Source organism: Perca flavescens, chromosome 11 (assembly GCF_004354835.1).
Source record: "Perca flavescens isolate YP-PL-M2 chromosome 11, PFLA_1.0, whole genome shotgun sequence".
NCBI lineage: Eukaryota > Metazoa > Chordata > Actinopteri > Perciformes > Percidae > Perca > Perca flavescens.
Window position 1 is genome coordinate 31,851,899 of NC_041341.1, and position 18,737 is coordinate 31,870,635.

The window sequence follows — 18,737 nt, forward strand, 5'->3', positions numbered from 1 at the left end:
TATATTATATATGCAATATCTGGCAGAAAAAAAAATCCCCAAATTGTTCAGCCCTAGTGAGAATGGTCACAATTATGAGAATAATAGAATATGAAAAATGTCAGCACAGCACATCAGAGCCCCATAGTGCTGGGCATCTCTGTCTTCCAGGTGGCGAGATTAACACAGAGAACTGGCAGGAAGAGGGTGGCAATGATAACAGGTGCTATTAACATAATCAGAGTGGTGAGCGGGGGGTCGTCCACCTGTCCACACAGCTTAAAGTACATCTCATGAACCTCCAAGAAGACCTTGTCTACCAGAAATCCGTGACCCCGACACCAAGACCCATTTGCTGAATTATCCACGCAACTCTTGAGTTGGTTGTAGATGCTGCAGAGGAAGAGAGCAAGGCAGAGCACATAGTTAAGATCTCGAGGCTCAAAATGGTTCCAGCTGGTGATGGCCAAATTAAACTTCGTGAAGATTTTCTTTATTTTCTGAGCCCACTAGATGGCGCTCTCTGTTCAACAAAGGGTTGAGAATACACTGAATTGCAATGCCTTATAGCCGTTACACACCAACCAGACGGCCAACCGTCGGCAGAAAAGCCAGTCGGACTGATCAGTTTCCCCGAGTTGGTCCAAAAAGTGCCTCAGAACACACCGAAGAGACGAGACATAACACGTCTCCATAACAGCAGGCGGCGCTAATCTGTATTGTTGCCCAAAAAATGAAAACCGGCAGCTGATTGGACGAACGCGTCACATGGGTTTGTTTTCTCCGGAAATTCAAAGCCAGACTGTCATGGCGGCTCGTTCAGAATACGATCTCATATTGTACTAAAATAGTTCACTGAAACATGTTTCTGAAAACATTTTAAGCGAGAAGTAGGCCGTGGAGTTGCTGAATCTGTCTTCATTTCAACTCAACAAAGGTCAGTTTAAAAGATTTTCGTCAGATTTTGAGAGACTCTAGTCACGTTCATTCCGCTCCCCATTTCCGGGTGAGTCCCGACTGCCCTGCCGCTGACTGAACATGTCAGGTCAGCCAAAATGAACGCCGACATCCCCCCAGACGGATGACGGCACGGAACACACCGAACAGACTCGAGTCACTGACCTCGCCAGACTGTCCAACGGCCGATTATCGGCTTGGTGTGTCCTGGGCTTTAGGCCTTTCTCTCAAAACCAAGAGCGCCATCTAGTGGGCTCAGAAAATAAAGAAAATCTTCACGAAGCTTCATTTGGCCATCACTAGTTCCAGCTGTCTGGAGGAGTTCACTACTTAACATCGTGACATTTTGAGAATTGAAAGTAGTCTATTGTCTAAAAAATGTATCTTGCAAATTCAAGTGTACAGTGGACATCATTACTGCATTTAGATTTCAATTATTACGGTAAAGTTGCATGGTGAAGCAATACAAACATCTCACATTGGTAGACACTAACAGCATTGCCATGCAACAGTAACATAAATTGGACAAAAATACAATGAATGCATGTTCACTACCGAACTCTAACATTTTTCAAGTCTGGATTCACTTTCATTTCATATGGAAATGAAAGGAACAGGGTCCCCGCGGTCATGGAAAACCTGGACAAATCATGGAATTGTGTTGTGTTTAATGTAGTCTCGCTTTGCCAGACCTTCCTCCACAGCGCTACGGAGGAGAGTCTGGCTAGTCCAAACAGCATTCCATGTGTACGTTCAAAAGAAAACTCAGATTGGACAGATAGTCTAGCTAGCTGTCTGGATTTACCCTGCAGAGATCTGAGGAGCAATTAACCATAGTCCCAACAAATCCACCCGAGTTGAGAATTAAAACACAGAGGTAGAGGAAGGTAACGGACATCCGGCCGAAAGGAGGGACATCCGGCATAATTTCTGGCTGCAACGGAGCAATACCGGAAGTGGAACGTCGTGGATATAGACTATGTTTAATGAAATTAATTCTTAAAATAATATTGCATGGATAACCTTCCTGATATTGTTGTCTGCAGTTGTAAAGTAGCTCTAGGGCTTCAATGTGGGACATTTTTGTTTTCTTGCACGTATGTTTCTTAATTTTCTTCCCGCGCTCCATCTCTCCCTTCATGTATGCCAGCTAGCTGTAATAATGTTTGAATCTGATAGGTTTGAATAATGCCGGGCAAGCGTACATTTGATATTTCATGTGTTATATGTTGCAAATGGTCATGGACATTTTTATTGTGGGTCCTTGAAAAGTCATGGAAAAGTTTTGAAATGTTGTCCATGAAAATGTGTGGGAACCCTGGTTAAAGACAATGTCTTTAAAACAATTTTTTAAAGTGGGCACTAATGTATATTAGTAAACCTATATATTTTGGAGTTAATCGGCAAAAAAAAAAAAAAAAAAATGGCATGGTCCTTTAAAGCTGCAACTTTAATATTCAAACTAAGTAGTTTAAGATAAAGCAAATTGAGCCAAAAATCTCTACCCTTGACTACTCCAAGCTTTTTATTAATGGAGAAATCAACCACTGGTGCTTACAGGCCGCTTACATTTCACTGTTAACGTGATGTCCTCTGGGTGGAGAAGCAACCATAGCCTCGTCAAAGCAGCATAAATCGCATGAGCGGTTGTGACTTCAAGATTCTCGTGTGGAAAACATCCACCAAGATTCAATTGAGCCTGACAGCTGGAAGCCTGATCAACAAGCTGGGCTCCTTGTGATGATGGACACTCCACCCTAACGCATCATTTGAGCTGTACAGGAGCTTAGCCTCAAAGCATGTTAACAGTAAAATATGGATTATTACAGCCATAATTAAAGCAAAAGTCTCCACAAACAACTGCTGTCTGGAAATATGAGCCCAGGAGCAACAGTCTAGCATGTTTTCATTAAAAGTTGAGCAATTAGCTTAAACTTTGACCAGCACCAAATGTATTCAGGAAACAGGAAAGTATCTGACTTTCCCATGACTAAATGTCATATAGATTTTTATTGAAAAGGCCACACTCTGTGCGTAATGTTGCACTTTATCCAGCCTTTGGTTTTCACTCACTGGGCTCTACAACATCAAGCTCAGGGATGGCTTTCTGCAACACGTGCATGCCAAGGCTCAAACAGCAACCATTAACACAGACTCATAGATGGCACGGTGCATATTTGTAATACCATGTGTTTGCCAACTAAATACAATTTATCATTTAAGCAGGGATTTCCTGATATATACATTTTTGGCCCCCACTCCTGATCTGAGTCCCTTAATATTGTGTATCTGCAATCTGATCTGATACAGATATTAAATTCAATCAAAGTTCTAAAGATTAAAGGTCCCATGGCATTAAAATGTCACTTTATGAGGTTTTTTAACATTAATATGCGTTCCCACAGCCTGCCTATGGTCCCCCAGTGGCTAGAAATGGTGATAGGTGTAAACCGAGCCCTGGGTATCCTGCTCTGCCTTTGAGAAAATGAAAGCTCAGATGGGCCGATCTGGAATCTTCTCCTTATGAGGTCATAAGGAGCAAGGTTACCTCCCCTTTCTCTGCTTTGCCCGCCCAGAGAATTTGGCCCACCCATGAGAGAGAGAGAGACATCATGGCTTTCAAATGAGCAAAGTGGCAGTTGGTCAAGGCCACACCCCCACTCTTCACCTTGCTCCCCCTCTCCTCTCCTCCTCAATAGCTACAGACACAGAAATGGCACATACTGGCTCTAGTGGCTGTAATTCTGCACCAAGGCTGAATTTCGGGAAAGAGACTTCAGATACAGTATTAGGGGACCACTAAGGTCTATATAAAAGAGACTTCAGATACAGTATTAGGGGACCACTAAGGTCTATATAAAAGAAACTTCAGATACAGTATTAGGGGACCACTAAGGCCTATATAAAAGAGACTTCAGATACAGTATTAGGGGACCACTAAGGCCTATATAAAAGAGACTTCAGATACAGTATTAGGGGACCACTAAGGCCTATATAAAAGAGACTTCAGATACAGTATTAGGGGACCACTAAGGTCTATATAAAAGAGACTTCAGATACAGTATTAGGGGACCACTAAGGTCTATATAAAAGAGACTTCAGATACAGTATTAGGGGACCATCCATCCATCCATCCATCTTCGTCCGCTTATCCGGTGTCGGGTCGCGGGGGGAGCAGCTCCAGCAGGGGACCCCAAACTTCCCTTTCCCGAGCAACATTAACCAGCTCCGACTGGGGGATCCCGAGGCGTTCCCAGGCCAGGTTGGAGATATAATCCCTCCACCTAGTCCTGGGTCTTCCCCGAGGCCTCCTCCCAGCTGGACGTGCCTGGAACACCTCCCTAGGGAGGCGCCCAGGGGGCATCCTTACCAGATGCCCGAACCACCTCAACTGGCTCCTTTCGACGCAAAGGAGCAGCGGCTCTACTCCGAGCTCCTCACGGATGAGTGAGCTTCTCACCCTATCTCTAAGGGAGACGCCAGCCACCCTCCTGAGGAAACCCATTTCAGCCGCTTGTACCCTGGATCTCGTTCTTTCGGTCATGACCCAGCCTTCATGACCATAGGTGAGGGTAGGAACGAAAACTGACCGGTAGATCGAGAGCTTTGCCTTCTGGCTAAGCTCTCTTTCGTCACAACGGTGCGATAGATTGAATGCAATACCGCACCCGCTGCGCCCGATTCTCCGACCAATCTCCCGCTCCATTGTCCCCTCACTCGCGAACACAACCCCAAGATACTTGAACTCCTTCACTTGGGGTAAGGACTCATTCCCTACCTGGAGAAGGCATTCCATCGGTTTCCTGCTGAGAACCATGGCCTCAGATTTAGAGGTGCTGATCCTCATCCCAACCGCTTCACACTCGGTTGCGAACCGATCCAGTGAGTGCTGAAGGTCGCAGGCCGATGATGCCATCAGGACCACATCATCTGCAAAGAGCAGCGATGAGATCCCCAGCCCACCAAACTGCAACCCCTCCCCACCCCGACTACGCCTCGATATCCTGTCCATAAATACTACAAACAGGATTGGTGACAAAGCGCAGCCCTGGCGGAGGCCAACCCTCACCTGAAAAGAGTCCGACTTACTACCGAGAACCCGGACACAGCTCTCGCTTTGGTTGTACAGAGATTGGATGGCCCTGAGAAGAGACCCCCTCACCCCATACTCCCGCAGCACCTCCCACAGTATCTCCCGGGGACCCGGTCATACGCCTTCTCCAAATCCACAAAACACATGTAGACCGGTTGGGCATACTCCCAGGCTCCCTCCAGGATCCTTGCGAGTGAAGAAGAGCTGGTCCGTTGTTCCACGACCAGGACGGAATCCGCATTGTTCCTCCTCAACCCGAGGTTCGACTATTGGCGAACCCTCCTTTCCAGCACCTTGGAGTAGACTTTACCAGGGAGGCTGAGAAGTGTGATACCCCTATAATTGGCACACACCCTCTGGTCCCCTTTTTAAAGGGGAACCACCACCCCAGTCTGCCACTCCTTTGGCACCGTCCCCAGACTTCCACGCAATGTTGAAAAGGCGTGTCAACCAGGACAGCCCCTCCACACCCAGAGCCTTGAGCATTTCTGGACGGATCTCATCAATCCCGGGGCTTTGCCACTGTGTAGTTGTTTGACTACATCAGTGACTTCCGCCTGGGAAATCGACGACAATCCCCCATTATCCTCCAGCTCTGCCTCTAACATAGAGGGCGTATTAGTCGGATTCAGGAGTTCTGCAAAGTGCTCCTTCCACCGCCCTATTACCTCCTCAGTTGAGGTCAACAGTGTCCCATCCTTACTGTACACAGCTTGGATGGTTCCCCGCCCCCTCCTGAGGTGGCGAACAGTTTTCCAGAAGCACTTTGGTGCCGACCGAAAGTCCTTCTCCATGTCTTCTCCAAACTTCTCCCACACCCGCTGCTTTGCCTCTTTCACGGCAGAGGCTGCAGCCCTTCGGGCCCTTCGGTACCCTGCAACTGCCTCCGAGTCCTCCGGGATAACATATCCCGGAAAGACTCCTTCTTCAGTCGGACGGCTTCCCTGACCACCGTTGTCCACCACGGTGTTCGTGGGTTACCGCCCCTTGAGGCACCTAAGACCCTAAGACCACAGCTCCTCGCTGCAGCTTCAGCAATGGAAACTTTGAACATTGTCCACTCGGGTTCAATGCCCCCAGCCTCCACAGGGATGCACGAAAAGCTCCGCCGGAGGTGTGAGTTGAAAGTCTGTTGGACAGGGGCCTCCTCCAGACGTTCCCAATTTACCCGCACTACACGCTTGGGCTTACCAGGTCTGTCCAGAGTCTTCCCCACCCTCTGACCCAACTCACCACCAGATGGTGATCGGTTGACAGCTCTGCCCCTCTTTCACCCGAGTGTCCAAAACATACGGCCTCAGATCAGATGAAACGATTATGAAATCGATCATTGACCTTCGCCTAGGGTGCTCTGGTACCAGGTACACTTATGAGCATCCCTATGTTCGAACATGGTGTTCAAGTATAGACAATCCATGACTAGCACAGAAGTCCAACAACAAACAACCACTCTGGTTTAGATCAGGGAGGCCGTTCCTCCCAATCACGCCTCTCAGGTGTCTCCATCATTGCCCACGTGTGCGTTGAAGTCCCCAGCAGAACAATGGAGTCCCCCACTGGAGCCCCATGCAGGACTCCAGTCAAGGTCTCAAGAAGGCAGAATACTCCGAACTCCTGTTTGGTGCATATGCACAAACAACAGTCAGAGTTTTCCCCCACAACCCGCAGGCGTGGGGAGGCGACCCTCTCGTCCACTGGGGTAAACTCCAACACAGCGGCGCTCAGCCGGGGCTTGTGAGTATCCCCACACCCGCCCGGGCCTCACACCCTGGGCAACTCCGGAGAAGAAAAGAGTCCAACCCCTATCCAGGAGTATGGTTCCAGAACCAAGACTGTGCGTGAGGTAAGCCCCACCAGATCTAACCGGTAGCGCCCACCTCCTCCCGCACCAGTTCCGGCTCCTTCCCCACAGAGAGGTGACGTTCCACGTCCCCAGAGCCAGCGTCTGCTGCCCGGGTCTGGTCCGTCGAGGCCCCTGACCTTCACTGCCACCCATGTGGCATCGCACCCGACCCCAACGGTTCCTCCCACAGGTGGTGGGCCCATGGGATGGAGAGGGAGTTGCCACGTAGCTTGTTCGGGCTGTGCCCGGCCGGGCTCCGTGGCAAACCCGGCCACCAGGCGCTCGCCGACGAGCCCACCGTCTGGGCCTGGCTCCAGACGGGGGCCCCGGGCTTCCTCCGGGCAGGGTCACTCCATCTCTGCTTAGCTTTTTCATTGGGGTTTTTGAACCATTCTTTGTCTGGCCCCTCACCTGAGACCACTTTGCCTTGGGAGACCCTACCAGGAGCACAAAGCTCCAGACAACACAGCCCTCAGGTTCACAGAGACACACAAACCTCTCCACCACGATAAGGTGATGGTTCACGGAGAGGTATTAGGGGACCACTAAGGCCTATATAAAAGAGACTTCAGATACAGTATTAGGGGACCACTAAGGTCTATATAAAAGAGACTTCAGATACAGTATTAGGGGACCACTAAGGTCTATATAAAAGAGACTTCAGATACAGTATTAGGGGACCACTAAGGTCTATATAAAAGAGACTTCAGATACAGTTTTAGGGGACCACTAAGGTCTATATAAAAGAGACTTCAGATTAGGGTTGGGTACCGAAACTCGGTGCCAATAGGGAACCGGTGCCGACGTAAACGGTAGTAACGAGACCGAATAAGAACAAAAGTTTCGGTGCCTCATTTCGGTGTTCGACTTTACACTACACCTGACAGCATGTAACGTTAGCCTACCTTTAGCTAGCAGCTGGATTAATCATGGTTAAAATGCTGACAGCTAACGTTAAACAGTGTAAAGTGTGACTGTATTTCACTGTGGAGGACTTCTACAGCGGGATGTAACAGTCTGCTCTGCAGCGCAGCAGCTGCCGTTGTCGCAATTCATAGATATCCAGTATGTTTATATGGCCGGAATTAAACAACACAGACGGTGCGTTCACTTGCAGCTGCCGTTGTCGGAATTAAACTACACAGACGGTGCGTTCACTTGCAGCTGCCGTTGTCGGAATTAAACAACACAGATTCCCTTAAAACAGGTAGCCTCGTGGTGCATTCACAGTAATTGTAAAATACCCTTTTCCCATCTGGGGTTCAACAGCAATTTACTGGTGAAATAAGTTATTGTTATTGTTATAGTTATTACATTATTATTAAATCTTTAATTTTGACCATGGCCTTAGCAATAAATAAGTCACTGACTGTTGTTTACTACACTTATTTTTTTTCTTCTTCTTTTTTTTTTTTACTTTATTGAAAAGTACCGGTTCAGGCACCGTTTAGGCACCGGCACCGTTTTAAAAGTATCGATTTAGCACCGGAATCGAAAAAAAACCAAACGATACCCAACCCTACTTCAGATACAGTATTAGGGGACCACTAAGGCCTATATAAAAGAGACTTCAGATACAGTATTAGGGGACCACTAAGGTCTATATAAAAGAGACTTCAGATACAGTATTAGGGGACCACTAAGGCCTATATAAAAGAGACTTCAGATACAGTATTAGGGGACCACTAAGGTCTATATAAAAGAGACTTCAGATACAGTATTAGGGGACCACTAAGGTCTATATAAAAGAGACTTCAGATACAGTATTAGGGGACCACTAATGCCTATATAAAAGAGACTTCAGATACAGTATTAGGGGACCACTAAGGTCTATATAAAAGAGACTTCAGATACAGTATTAGGGGACCACTAAGGTCTATATAAAAGAGACTTCAGATACAGTATTAGGGGACCACTAAGGTCTATATAAAAGAGACTTCAGATACAGTATTAGGGGACCACTAAGGTCTATATAAAAGAGACTTCAGATACAGTATTAGGGGACCACTAAGGTCTATATAAAAGAGACTTCAGATACAGTATTAGGGGACCACTAAGGCCTATATAAAAGAGACTTCAGATACAGTATTAGGGGACCACTAAGGTCTATATAAAAGAGACTTCAGATACAGTATTAGGGGACCACTAAGGTCTATATAAAAGAGACTTCAGATACAGTATTAGGGGACCACTAAGGCCTATATAAAAGAGACTTCAGATACAGTATTAGGGGACCACTAAGGCCTATATAAAAGCATCCAAAAAGCAACATGTCATGGGACCTTTAAAGCATTACTACGCCAAATGGTGTGGCGGTACGGTACACGCTTCCTGTCTCTTAAATGGGCGTGGCCTCGTTTGAAAGTGTAGTGAACGTCTTGTGGATGGATGAAAAGTTATATTTGCACAATTTATTAAGATTTTCTTTTGCTATCATTAGATTTGTACACAGCTAAAAAAAAAAATATTTAGCATTACGAAAATTTGTTTTGTTATGGCATTCGCAAACGTTAGTAGATTGTTATCTGTGTTGCCAGATTTGGCTGGAGTTGGTTCCTGAGACAGAAACAAGCCGCAAACATTTGCACAACCGGATTTGTTGATCAGCTATTCAAAAGGGAAATAGCTCTAGGAAAAAAGCTATTAAGGTGGCATGAGGTCCTTGTCCTCATCGCCTTGTACCTTCTTCCTGAGGGAAGCAGCCTACAAATATCACTTGCTTGTTGAATGATGACAAAAAGACTATAAATAAAAAATACCGTTTTCCAGTAGGCCATGGGCACCTGTCTTGATAGCCACTTGTCTCCATGCTCCTGTTGAAGTCCGACAGGCACTTGTCAACACCGCTATCAAACATGTCCCGGTCACATGGTGGAACAACAAATTTTGCAGCCATTCCTGGAGAAGACAGCATGAGTGAGAGTAACAGTCCGAACGCTCCATCCAACTCAAGACAAGCAGCTAACATCATAGACCCAGACAGTGTTGCTTAATGTCTGTTAGATAGGTCGGCAACCTTTTTGATATGAAGTGCCCTTTTCAAAATGTCTTGATTATTAGTGTGCCATGTCAACATTAAGTTTGATTATGACTTCACATCAAAATGTAATATCCAGGGAATCTGTATTTCTCATAATCAGGACCTTGTAATTATTATTATTGTATATTATTATTATGATTATGGAAACATGGTTTTAGTATGCAGCGTCCTGATTGGTGGAAAATGGGCTGACAAAAGTATCACTGTCAAAGAGCCTGAAGCGAAAAGTTGAGTGGAAAAGCCCAGCTTTAATGATGAATGGTATAAGCATGGGAATAAGCAGGTCCTTTATGCCTCATTTACAATGAAACGATGCTATGGCAAAAATAATAATAACACAACCAGCATCATTATCAAAAATGAAGAACACGAACATAACAATAACGTCATTCACGTGCATATTAAGTAGCCACATGTATTTGTTTTGGTCTTATAATGCATCCATATACATATACATATATATATATATATATATATATATATATATATATATATATATATATATATGTATTTCAGTGTATATCACACTGAAATACCTGGAAAATGGCTTCTTGTTTTTCAGTCAGCAAACAAAAAAACTGTGTATCACAGCCTGGTACTCTGCCGAGTCAGCTGGTTAAACCTCCGTCCTGTCCCCTCCTGCTCTCTTTGTTCACAAGTGAAGCCAGTGTGGAAGGGCCTTAAACCTGTACATTTATCAATCCAGCATGATGTTCATTTTGTAAACTATGGTCCTATTTGTTTTAAAATTGACGATAAAGCAGGAGATACTTTAGGGGCGGGGCTCCACGCCAACCTGTCAATCAGGACAGAGGCTTAGCAATGCTAACCATGGCACTGTCTAAATAAAATAGCCGTGAGCTTGTTTATGGGTATTGTCCGTGTTTTTATCTTACACTTTGACCCTCTGTTTTCACTTCATCAAAGTTAACTGGAACATTTTGGTCGCCTAAAAATGTCTTGTCCAGCGTTCTGCCATCCAAGCTAGCTAGCTAGCTAGCTATGGCTTAGCTGGTAACTTAAGGAAAAGTTTGCTGATTTTCTGTTCTGCTGTACATGCAGATGAATGGCATCAGTAGCCTACCCGGAGGTCCGTGTTTACCCACCCATGAATCTCCACCGGATGATTTGCTTCAGAAGGGTTGAAAATCGTCAACTTTCCCTCTTTAGCGTTTAGCTTAGCGCAGGGCCATTGCAAAACAAGATGGCGACGGCCAAACTCAAGGCTTCAAAACAGCAGTCCACGAACCAGTGTGTTATGTCACCGCTGCTACGTCCATTATTCTTTGACGGTTTATGATTTTATAAGCTACAGCTCAACTCACAATTTATGTTGTTGTGTATTCGTCTGTTCTTTCTGTCCGAATATTGCAACAGCAAATAACAGCTATTGGATTTGAACCTGATCAGGTCAAACTTAAAACAAACCCAGCCAACATACTTTGTCAACTTTTATTTGGATAGTGCATCTCAAGTGTAAGTTTTTTCTAACCTTTATATCACTATGACGGCGCTTCTTGTTTTAGAGCTTAATGATGATAATGATCATTTAGACTTTAAACCCACATGATGATTTATCTTTTTGGGTGTATAATGAATTAGCTATAAGTATCTGGCTATATTAAAATTCTGGCTTACCTGTCCAGATGAAGATAAGTGCCAACAAGTATGCAGTCAACACCATCTATTAAAAGAACAATGGTGGCATTCATATAAATTGTGTCATTGAAGACCGGCTTTTACAACAATAATGCACGTGAAGTTTTTTTGCATACAAAAAATGCCTACATAATGAAGATAAGATAAATGGAATGGTGGATATGCATGAGTCGGAGTGAGTTCTCTGCCTCCTCTGTACAAACAGCAAAAAGTAATTTTCAGAATGTTTGCTGTCTCAAATTAGGATATCTGTCATGTCCAGGCACACTTTCTACAACTGGAAAATCCATTTTCTCCACTTCCTCTCCCACAGTGATGAGACAATATTTTGATTAAATGCATAGCCAAATCACAAAATCAACAACCTGGACCTGCCACTGCTTATCACATTTAAAACTCTACCCTAACATTTCCAAAACGATAATACTTCACACGATTAATTTTTTTTTGTTGGATTTTGAACATGTTCAAAAGTGCAGCTACACATTCTGAAAAGAAAAAAAGCTCTATTAAACAGACATGGTGGCCATCTGCTTCCTGGACATTCCCACAAAATAAATGAATTTATCTCGTGGGAGGCAGACACTGGAAACAGATGTTACCAGGGAATGCAGTGAGAGGAAGATTTTCTTTTCTTTTTTTAATAAGTACATAGTACACATGTTATCTAAGTGCTTGTATGGAACAGATACACTGTAAATACTTTGAATATTTAAATTTGCAAGTTAGTTCCAGGTCCATATGGAAAATGAAAGACTGTATTCATTACATAGATTGAATCTCTTCCCTATGCTTTACCTTAAAAATATCAAAAGCATCAGTTATCAAAAAAATGTAGCAATTGTATAAAACAGGTTAAAAATCTTAAAAAAAAACCACACTGAAAAGTAGAGAGAAAATGCCCTGTAAGCACATACCCCAGCTTTTTAAAGCAGTATTGCTTCCTTGTGGATCCCTTGTATAATCCTTGATTATTAGAACCTGTGCTGAGGATGATCCAAATGGTCTGCCAGCCAACTAACAGATGCACAAGTGGTCACAAAAAGCCCCTGTCTGAAGTGGTCCAGTGTTCTTATCGGTGCTACTCTGAGCTAATTGGATTGTGTAACTGCAATGGACAGGCTGCTTCCTTTCCCAGACTGAGCCTGGCTGTTCCCATGCTACCGGAAGACATGTTCCACATAAAGTGCCCCCAGAGACACTAAGAGGCCTTAATGTCAACAAGCTTGCATGATGGTATCTAACATATATAGTTAATGTTTATGTTTGGTGGTAGCTCTTGCTCCTATACAAGGTTAGAAGGGTGAGGGTTAAAGATCAGGGGGAGGACACCATTCTGCTGGTCCAGCATGCACTGAGCAACAGGTGGGGAAATACCTTGTAAAAAAAACTCTGTTACAAGGTCATGCATGGAAAGACAGAGTGCATGCACTGAGATGAGTGTTCACGTTCATGCTAATGTAAGATGCAATTGTGGAAGAAGAATTAACAGAGCTTTTTGTTAGATTGTTTTCTGCCATAATGCGATACTTTCCTGCTATATGAAAATGTAATTAGTCATGGGTCGATTCCTTCCTAATGCAACTACACACTAAAAGATGGGGGGAGAGAGGGGGGTTAAAATCCACAGTACTTGTTTTGTGCAAACATACGTTCCAAATGTTAGCTGAAGCTACTTCATGGCTACTTTTAGTCTTTAAGTATTTGTATCCTTTACTTAAGTAAAAGCACTAATACCACACTGTAAAAATACTTACTGTTGTAAGTCAAAATCCTGCATTGAAAATGTTACTTAGAGTATTATTGCTAAAAGTACTCAATGCAGAAAAATCTTCACATTTCAGAAACTGGAAACGATCCAAACTGTTGTGTGTTTAATGGTCTAATTATTTCAGCTGGACTTGTAGGCTGTTATATTGTTGGCTAGTTTCATTTATAATAAAACATCAGATTTTATAAACTGCAGGTGTTTGTTTGCAAATGTCTTAATTTTAATTCCTCTGATATGGAGTGGAGCAGAAGTAGAACGTGGCATGAAAAGGAAAGACTTGAGTTAAATAGGCTACAAGTACCTGACGTTTGTACTCAAGTACAGTACCTGAGTAAATGTACTGAGTTACATTCTACCTACTACATTTGCCAGGCTGTTTCGCAAGACTAGCAAACACACACACACGCACACACACATACACACACACACACACACACACACAAACATGTACAGCCTGAGGCAGTTTACAGTTTTGGTTTCACCTGAGACTCATGCCTGTGGAAACACACAGAGACCTGGATGATCCCATCCATGCTCAGCACTTCCACTACCATCTAGATATTCAAATACTCAGATGTGAAAATACATAGCCAACAAACTTTGTTTTGTTGGCAAAACTTGCATTTTGTGAAACTTTATTGAATTACATCCATTACTGGATGCCTGCCTCAACCTTTTGTTTACACTAATCCTAACCCTAATTACGCTCTGGGGTCTAAGAAATTTTTTTTCTCCAATATTTGTGTTTCCTGGTCTCTTTGTGTAATGATGTATAGCCTCAACCCTGTTATGCATAATCAGTTTTCTTTCAGGACAATGTGGGCTTGTGTTTTTGATAAACATTTAGCGATATATCTTTGTATCTATATGTAAAAGTGAGAAACCTCTGTGTGTGTGTTGGGAGTCAAATCTGAGTTGCTGAATGTAACATGTCTCTGTCTGGTAAATGCAGCAGTACAATGTTTTTCTCTGAAGTAAAACTACAAAGTAAGTCAGTAGGATATGGTTGAGTTGCATAATAGATGTTTTGAGGCCCTTTGGGGGTACAATGGTTCTGGAGAAAGCTGCAAGCAGCAATACAGGAGGCCAAGAAATATATAAGAGGCCAAGATATCGCCCCGTGGCGCCTGGGTAGCGTGCGCCCCATGTACAGAGGCTCAGTCCTCGCTGCAGCGGCCACACATTCAATTCCGACCTGCGGCCCTTTGCTGCATGTCATTCCCCCTCTCTCTCCCCTTTCATGTCTAAGCTGTCCTGTCAAATAAAGGCCTAAAATTCCAGACACAAAAAAAGATTTTTAAAAAAAGAAGAAAGATATCGCCCCGTTGCAAACAGGCACGTTTTGAACGGGAAGTGCACTAGTTAACAAAATATAAACTCAAACAACGGGCACATAATGGATCTCGGAATTACAATGAAACTACATTAAAACTGGGGCAAAATAATATAAAAAAAGGCAACCTCACAGCAAGCTGACAACTCCTTCCTCTTCTTCTACTTGAGGCACTTTAACATCTCAGCCTCACCTAAATGGAACATACCACCTGTGAGGTACACTGAAAGAACAACATTAATAGTCTGGATCTGAAAAATACCATTAGACTTAGTCAGTTACTGCTGACACCATATATATATATATATATATATATATATATATATATATATATATATATATATATATATATATATACAGCCCCTCCTTGCTGAGAGGACCTGATCGGGCAAACCTGTATGCACTCTCCTTGATTGAGCTGGCGAGTAGCTGATCAAATGCTAATTCATTGAAAAAACTGAAAAAATTGTACTGAACACCGAAACACTGTTAATGACGGGAAAAGGGTCTAGTGAAAAGGGAGAAAGGCCGCCTGTTCATAAGGTTTTATCATCTTGTGAAAAAAAACAAGCAAAAGAAACCCTTTCCTGGACTAATCCCGCTACTTTAGTAAAAATCCTTCAGAGATCTTTCTTTTTACAACCTTGTCAGTCTCTTAATTAGTGCTGAATATTGGAATTCTCCCAAATATAGGCCTCCCTTTACACTTCTCTCCTATGAATTATAGCCATGGCTGAGGGAAATGACTGACTGTGGAAAATGTGACCACCTTTCTTTGGTATTCCATTTGTCTTGACTAAATGACTCCTTGAAAGATGGATCATTCAGGAGCCCAGTTACAATATCTCTCAGCACTGAACTATCAGGTTGTTCCACTCTAAGTGTAGAATTAAACGTTCCGACATTGTTCAGCTATTGCCCACTCATTTGGAGTTGCTAAGCAACGCGTACACACAATATAATCATAATGCATTCGTGAGCGGAGGAATGCTGAGAAATGGTCATAAGAAAACATTCCCATTTTCCTAAATTGAAGGAATAACGGTGTAAGTGACGGAGCAAACAGAGTACACAGCAGATAGACGGTATGGTATACGCTCTGTGGCTGTGAAAAGCAATGCGCGTGCTGTTCAGACAGTGTCTCTTATTGAAAGTCTTGGAAAATGTTTTGTCAGGTAGGAACAGCAGTGAAAGAAGTATTCAGATCATTCACTTCAGTAAAAGTACTAATACCCAACGCGACACCGAAAATACTCTGTCACAAGTTAAAGTCCTCCATTGAAAATGTAACTTAAGTCAAAGTATGTAAGTATCATCAGGAAAATGTACTTAAAGTATTAATAGCAAAAGTAGTCGATGGAGAATAACCCTCACATTTTAGAAACCGTGTTTAATGGTCCAATCATTTCAGCTGGACTTGTAGGCCGTTATATTGTACTGTCAAATTAATTCAGTGGAGTAAAAAGTGAAATATTTCTCTGAAATGTAGCGGAGTAGAAGTAGAAAGTGGCATGAAAAGAAAAGACAAGTAAACTTGAGTAAGTGTGGGAACAAGAGTAGAACAAAGAGGCCATGTAACTTGATATTTGCCTTAGAAAGGCAATCCTTGTTTTGGTCTGCAAAAAACGACTGAACTCTTTTTCCGCATATTTGTTTTGCACCAGCCACGTATCAGTGTGTATGTTGTGTAATTAACTGGTATTTGTATTACCCTGCTTTGCACTGGAGGAGATGTAGGGACCTACAAAAATACAGCTAAATAAATAAAAAAGTGTTTATTTCATACTGTAAAATACATGAATAAATGGTGTTTTATTTCAACTCTGGGTAAATTCCATGAAAACTACATTTCCCATAATCCTCTATTGACTGGGTAATCTAAACCAATCAGAGATCACTATGTTGGGAAGTCAGAAAAACGAGAGAGTCTGGGACGACATGTAGAGCACGTTGGAGAGAGAAATATGTTGTGACTTGTGAGCAGAGCATAACTAAGTTTAATGTCGACGTGACTGACGTTTGTAGACTAAAGTTCTTCTTATGAATTGGCACAAGTATCATTTGGCAGCTAACAGTCGTGTGCAACTCGCAGTTTTGGTAACTCGTTATCCCGTAGCTTGAAGTGAAGTGCAGCCAGGTTAGCCCAGCCTTTGTTGTTTTCATTAGCTTTGGAAATGTGTTAGCTAAGTGTTAACTGTAAAACGTGAGCGTTTAAGCTAGCGCCGTCGGGGAGGGACAGTCAGCTGTAAACGCCAGCTGCAGCTTTCACCGAGGACAACCGGGAGAGGAGAGGACTTCGCTGGAGGACCGTGCTAATTAGCCTGTGGCTACTGCCTTGAAGGAAGGACTCCGCCGCAGGACCTGCGTCGCCACACAGACGGGTTGCTTGCAGCTGTCTCATCAGCCCAACTAGCTGTTTTCTTCTTTATCGCGGATCGGATGCGTGAGTAGGATCTGAGGATGGATTAATATGTGAACCAACTTAAGGGGCCCCAACGGTTAATGGGCACGCCCCCCCAGAGATTTTTTCGCCAACAAAAGCCCGAATTTGGTGGTCTGTACAAATGATGCTATTTCATTATATAGCTACACTCATCTTAATCATTGCATATTTGTATGAGTTTGCACTACACTACACTGACTGATTGTCAGTGTAGTGAATTAGTAGTGATTTGGGCTTTGTGTGTTTTAGCCCTCACAGTCTGTAAATGGCTTTTTAAAGCCACAACTATTCTGGCAGATCAAAACTTGAAATACACCTTTTATTTATTATTTGTTTATTGACTCCTTCAGTGTAAGGCTCATCGAGACATGCCACTGGCTTTCATATTACTAGAAACATAAATGCACTCCTATTAAGCTACTGCAATATAGCCATTTTATTCAATATTACATAAATTCATAAATACATACATATATTCATAAATACATGAATAAATAAATAAATATGCCTTTGAAATACATCATGAAATAAATAATTAAATAAATGTAAGTATTCATATAGAAATGAATAAATTAGTTAAATAAATATATTAAAAAGGTTTTACTGTTAATTATTTCAAAGAGCAACTCTCTCAGACCACTGCTCGAATGCCTGGATGACATGAAGGCCTGGATAGCTTCTAACTTTTTAAGTTTAAATGGAACAAAAACGGAAGTGATGGTTTTTTGGTCTCCACACACTGGGACCCCTTTTGTCGACCTGGGTCCCTTGGCTCAATATGTCAAGCCAACCGGGTTAAAATTGACGCCGATATTAAGCTTGACAAACAGATCGGGGCAGTGGTTGAAGCAGGCTTTTTCCAATTACGGCAGTTAGCCAAAATAAAGCTGATTCTTACTAGGCAGCACTTTGAGTAATACAAGCCTTTGTGACCACTCGGTTGGATAACTGTAACGCCCTATATGTAGGCATCAGTGCCGCATCAGTTGCTCGTCTTCAGATGGTGCAAAACGCTGCGGAACGTCTCTTAACTGGAGCACGTAAATATGAGCGCATTATCTGTCTGCCCGTATATTTTAGAATCCAATCCACATAAAATTAATTGACTTGTGTTTAAATCCTTAAATGGTCTTGCCCCATCCTACCTGTCAGAGTTGCTTCACCCCTACACTCCGACCCGCTCCCTCAGGTCAGCTGAACTACTGCGCCTGGGTGTCCCTAAAACGAAGCAGAAACTTAAAGGGGATTGTGCCTTTGCTGTGGCAGCTCCAAAAATATGGAATGAGCTACCTCTGCCTATTAGACAGTGTAGGGCTGAACGATTTTTGAAAATAATCTAATTGCGATTTTTTTCCCCAAATATTGTGATTGCGATTCAATATTCGATTATTTTTTTAAGCTCTTTGTCTTCTGTATTATTCAACAAAGACAAACAAATCATTGTATACAATGAACAACACACAATTACACAGTAGACAGTTAAATAAGTAAAAACACATACACATATATATATATATATATATATATATATATATATATATATATATATATATATATATATATATGTGTGTGTGTGTGTATATATGTGTGTGTGTGTGTGTGTGTGTATATATATATAT

General features: G+C 42.9%; 1 protein-coding gene across 3 annotated transcripts; it reads right to left on the reverse strand.

The window, feature by feature from the left end:
* LOC114564010 (receptor activity-modifying protein 1) lies at window positions 1-18,295 on the reverse strand. 3 transcript variants are annotated; one of them, XM_028591111.1, is made up of 4 exons: window positions 18,264-18,295; window positions 11,551-11,596; window positions 9,632-9,770; window positions 1-372 (listed from the first exon to the last, which is right to left on the reverse strand). In XM_028591111.1, the coding sequence occupies exons 2-4, from the start codon at window positions 11,594-11,596 to the stop codon at window positions 114-116; spliced, it is 444 nt and encodes a 147-aa protein (XP_028446912.1). In that variant the 5' UTR covers window positions 18,264-18,295; the 3' UTR covers window positions 1-113. The 3 variants fall into 3 exon arrangements, with proteins under 3 accessions (XP_028446912.1, XP_028446911.1, XP_028446913.1); XM_028591110.1 differs by lacking the exon at window positions 18,264-18,295 and adding an exon at window positions 12,489-12,671; XM_028591112.1 differs by lacking the exons at window positions 11,551-11,596; window positions 18,264-18,295 and adding an exon at window positions 12,489-12,671.
* Between the last annotated feature and the right edge of the window lie 442 nt (window positions 18,296-18,737).

Coding starts and splice junctions, on each gene's coding strand:
- LOC114564010 (XM_028591111.1), bottom strand. CDS start 11,596: ATGGTGTTGACTGCATACTTGTTGGCACTTATCTTCATCTGGACAG. Junction 9,771..11,550: donor ACTTATCTTCATCTGGACAG/GTAAGCCAGAAT, acceptor TGTCTTCTCCAG/GAATGGCTGCAAAATTTGTT. Junction 373..9,631: donor CCATGGCCTACTGGAAAACG/GTATTTTTTATT, acceptor CTTCCTCTGCAG/CATCTACAACCAACTCAAGA.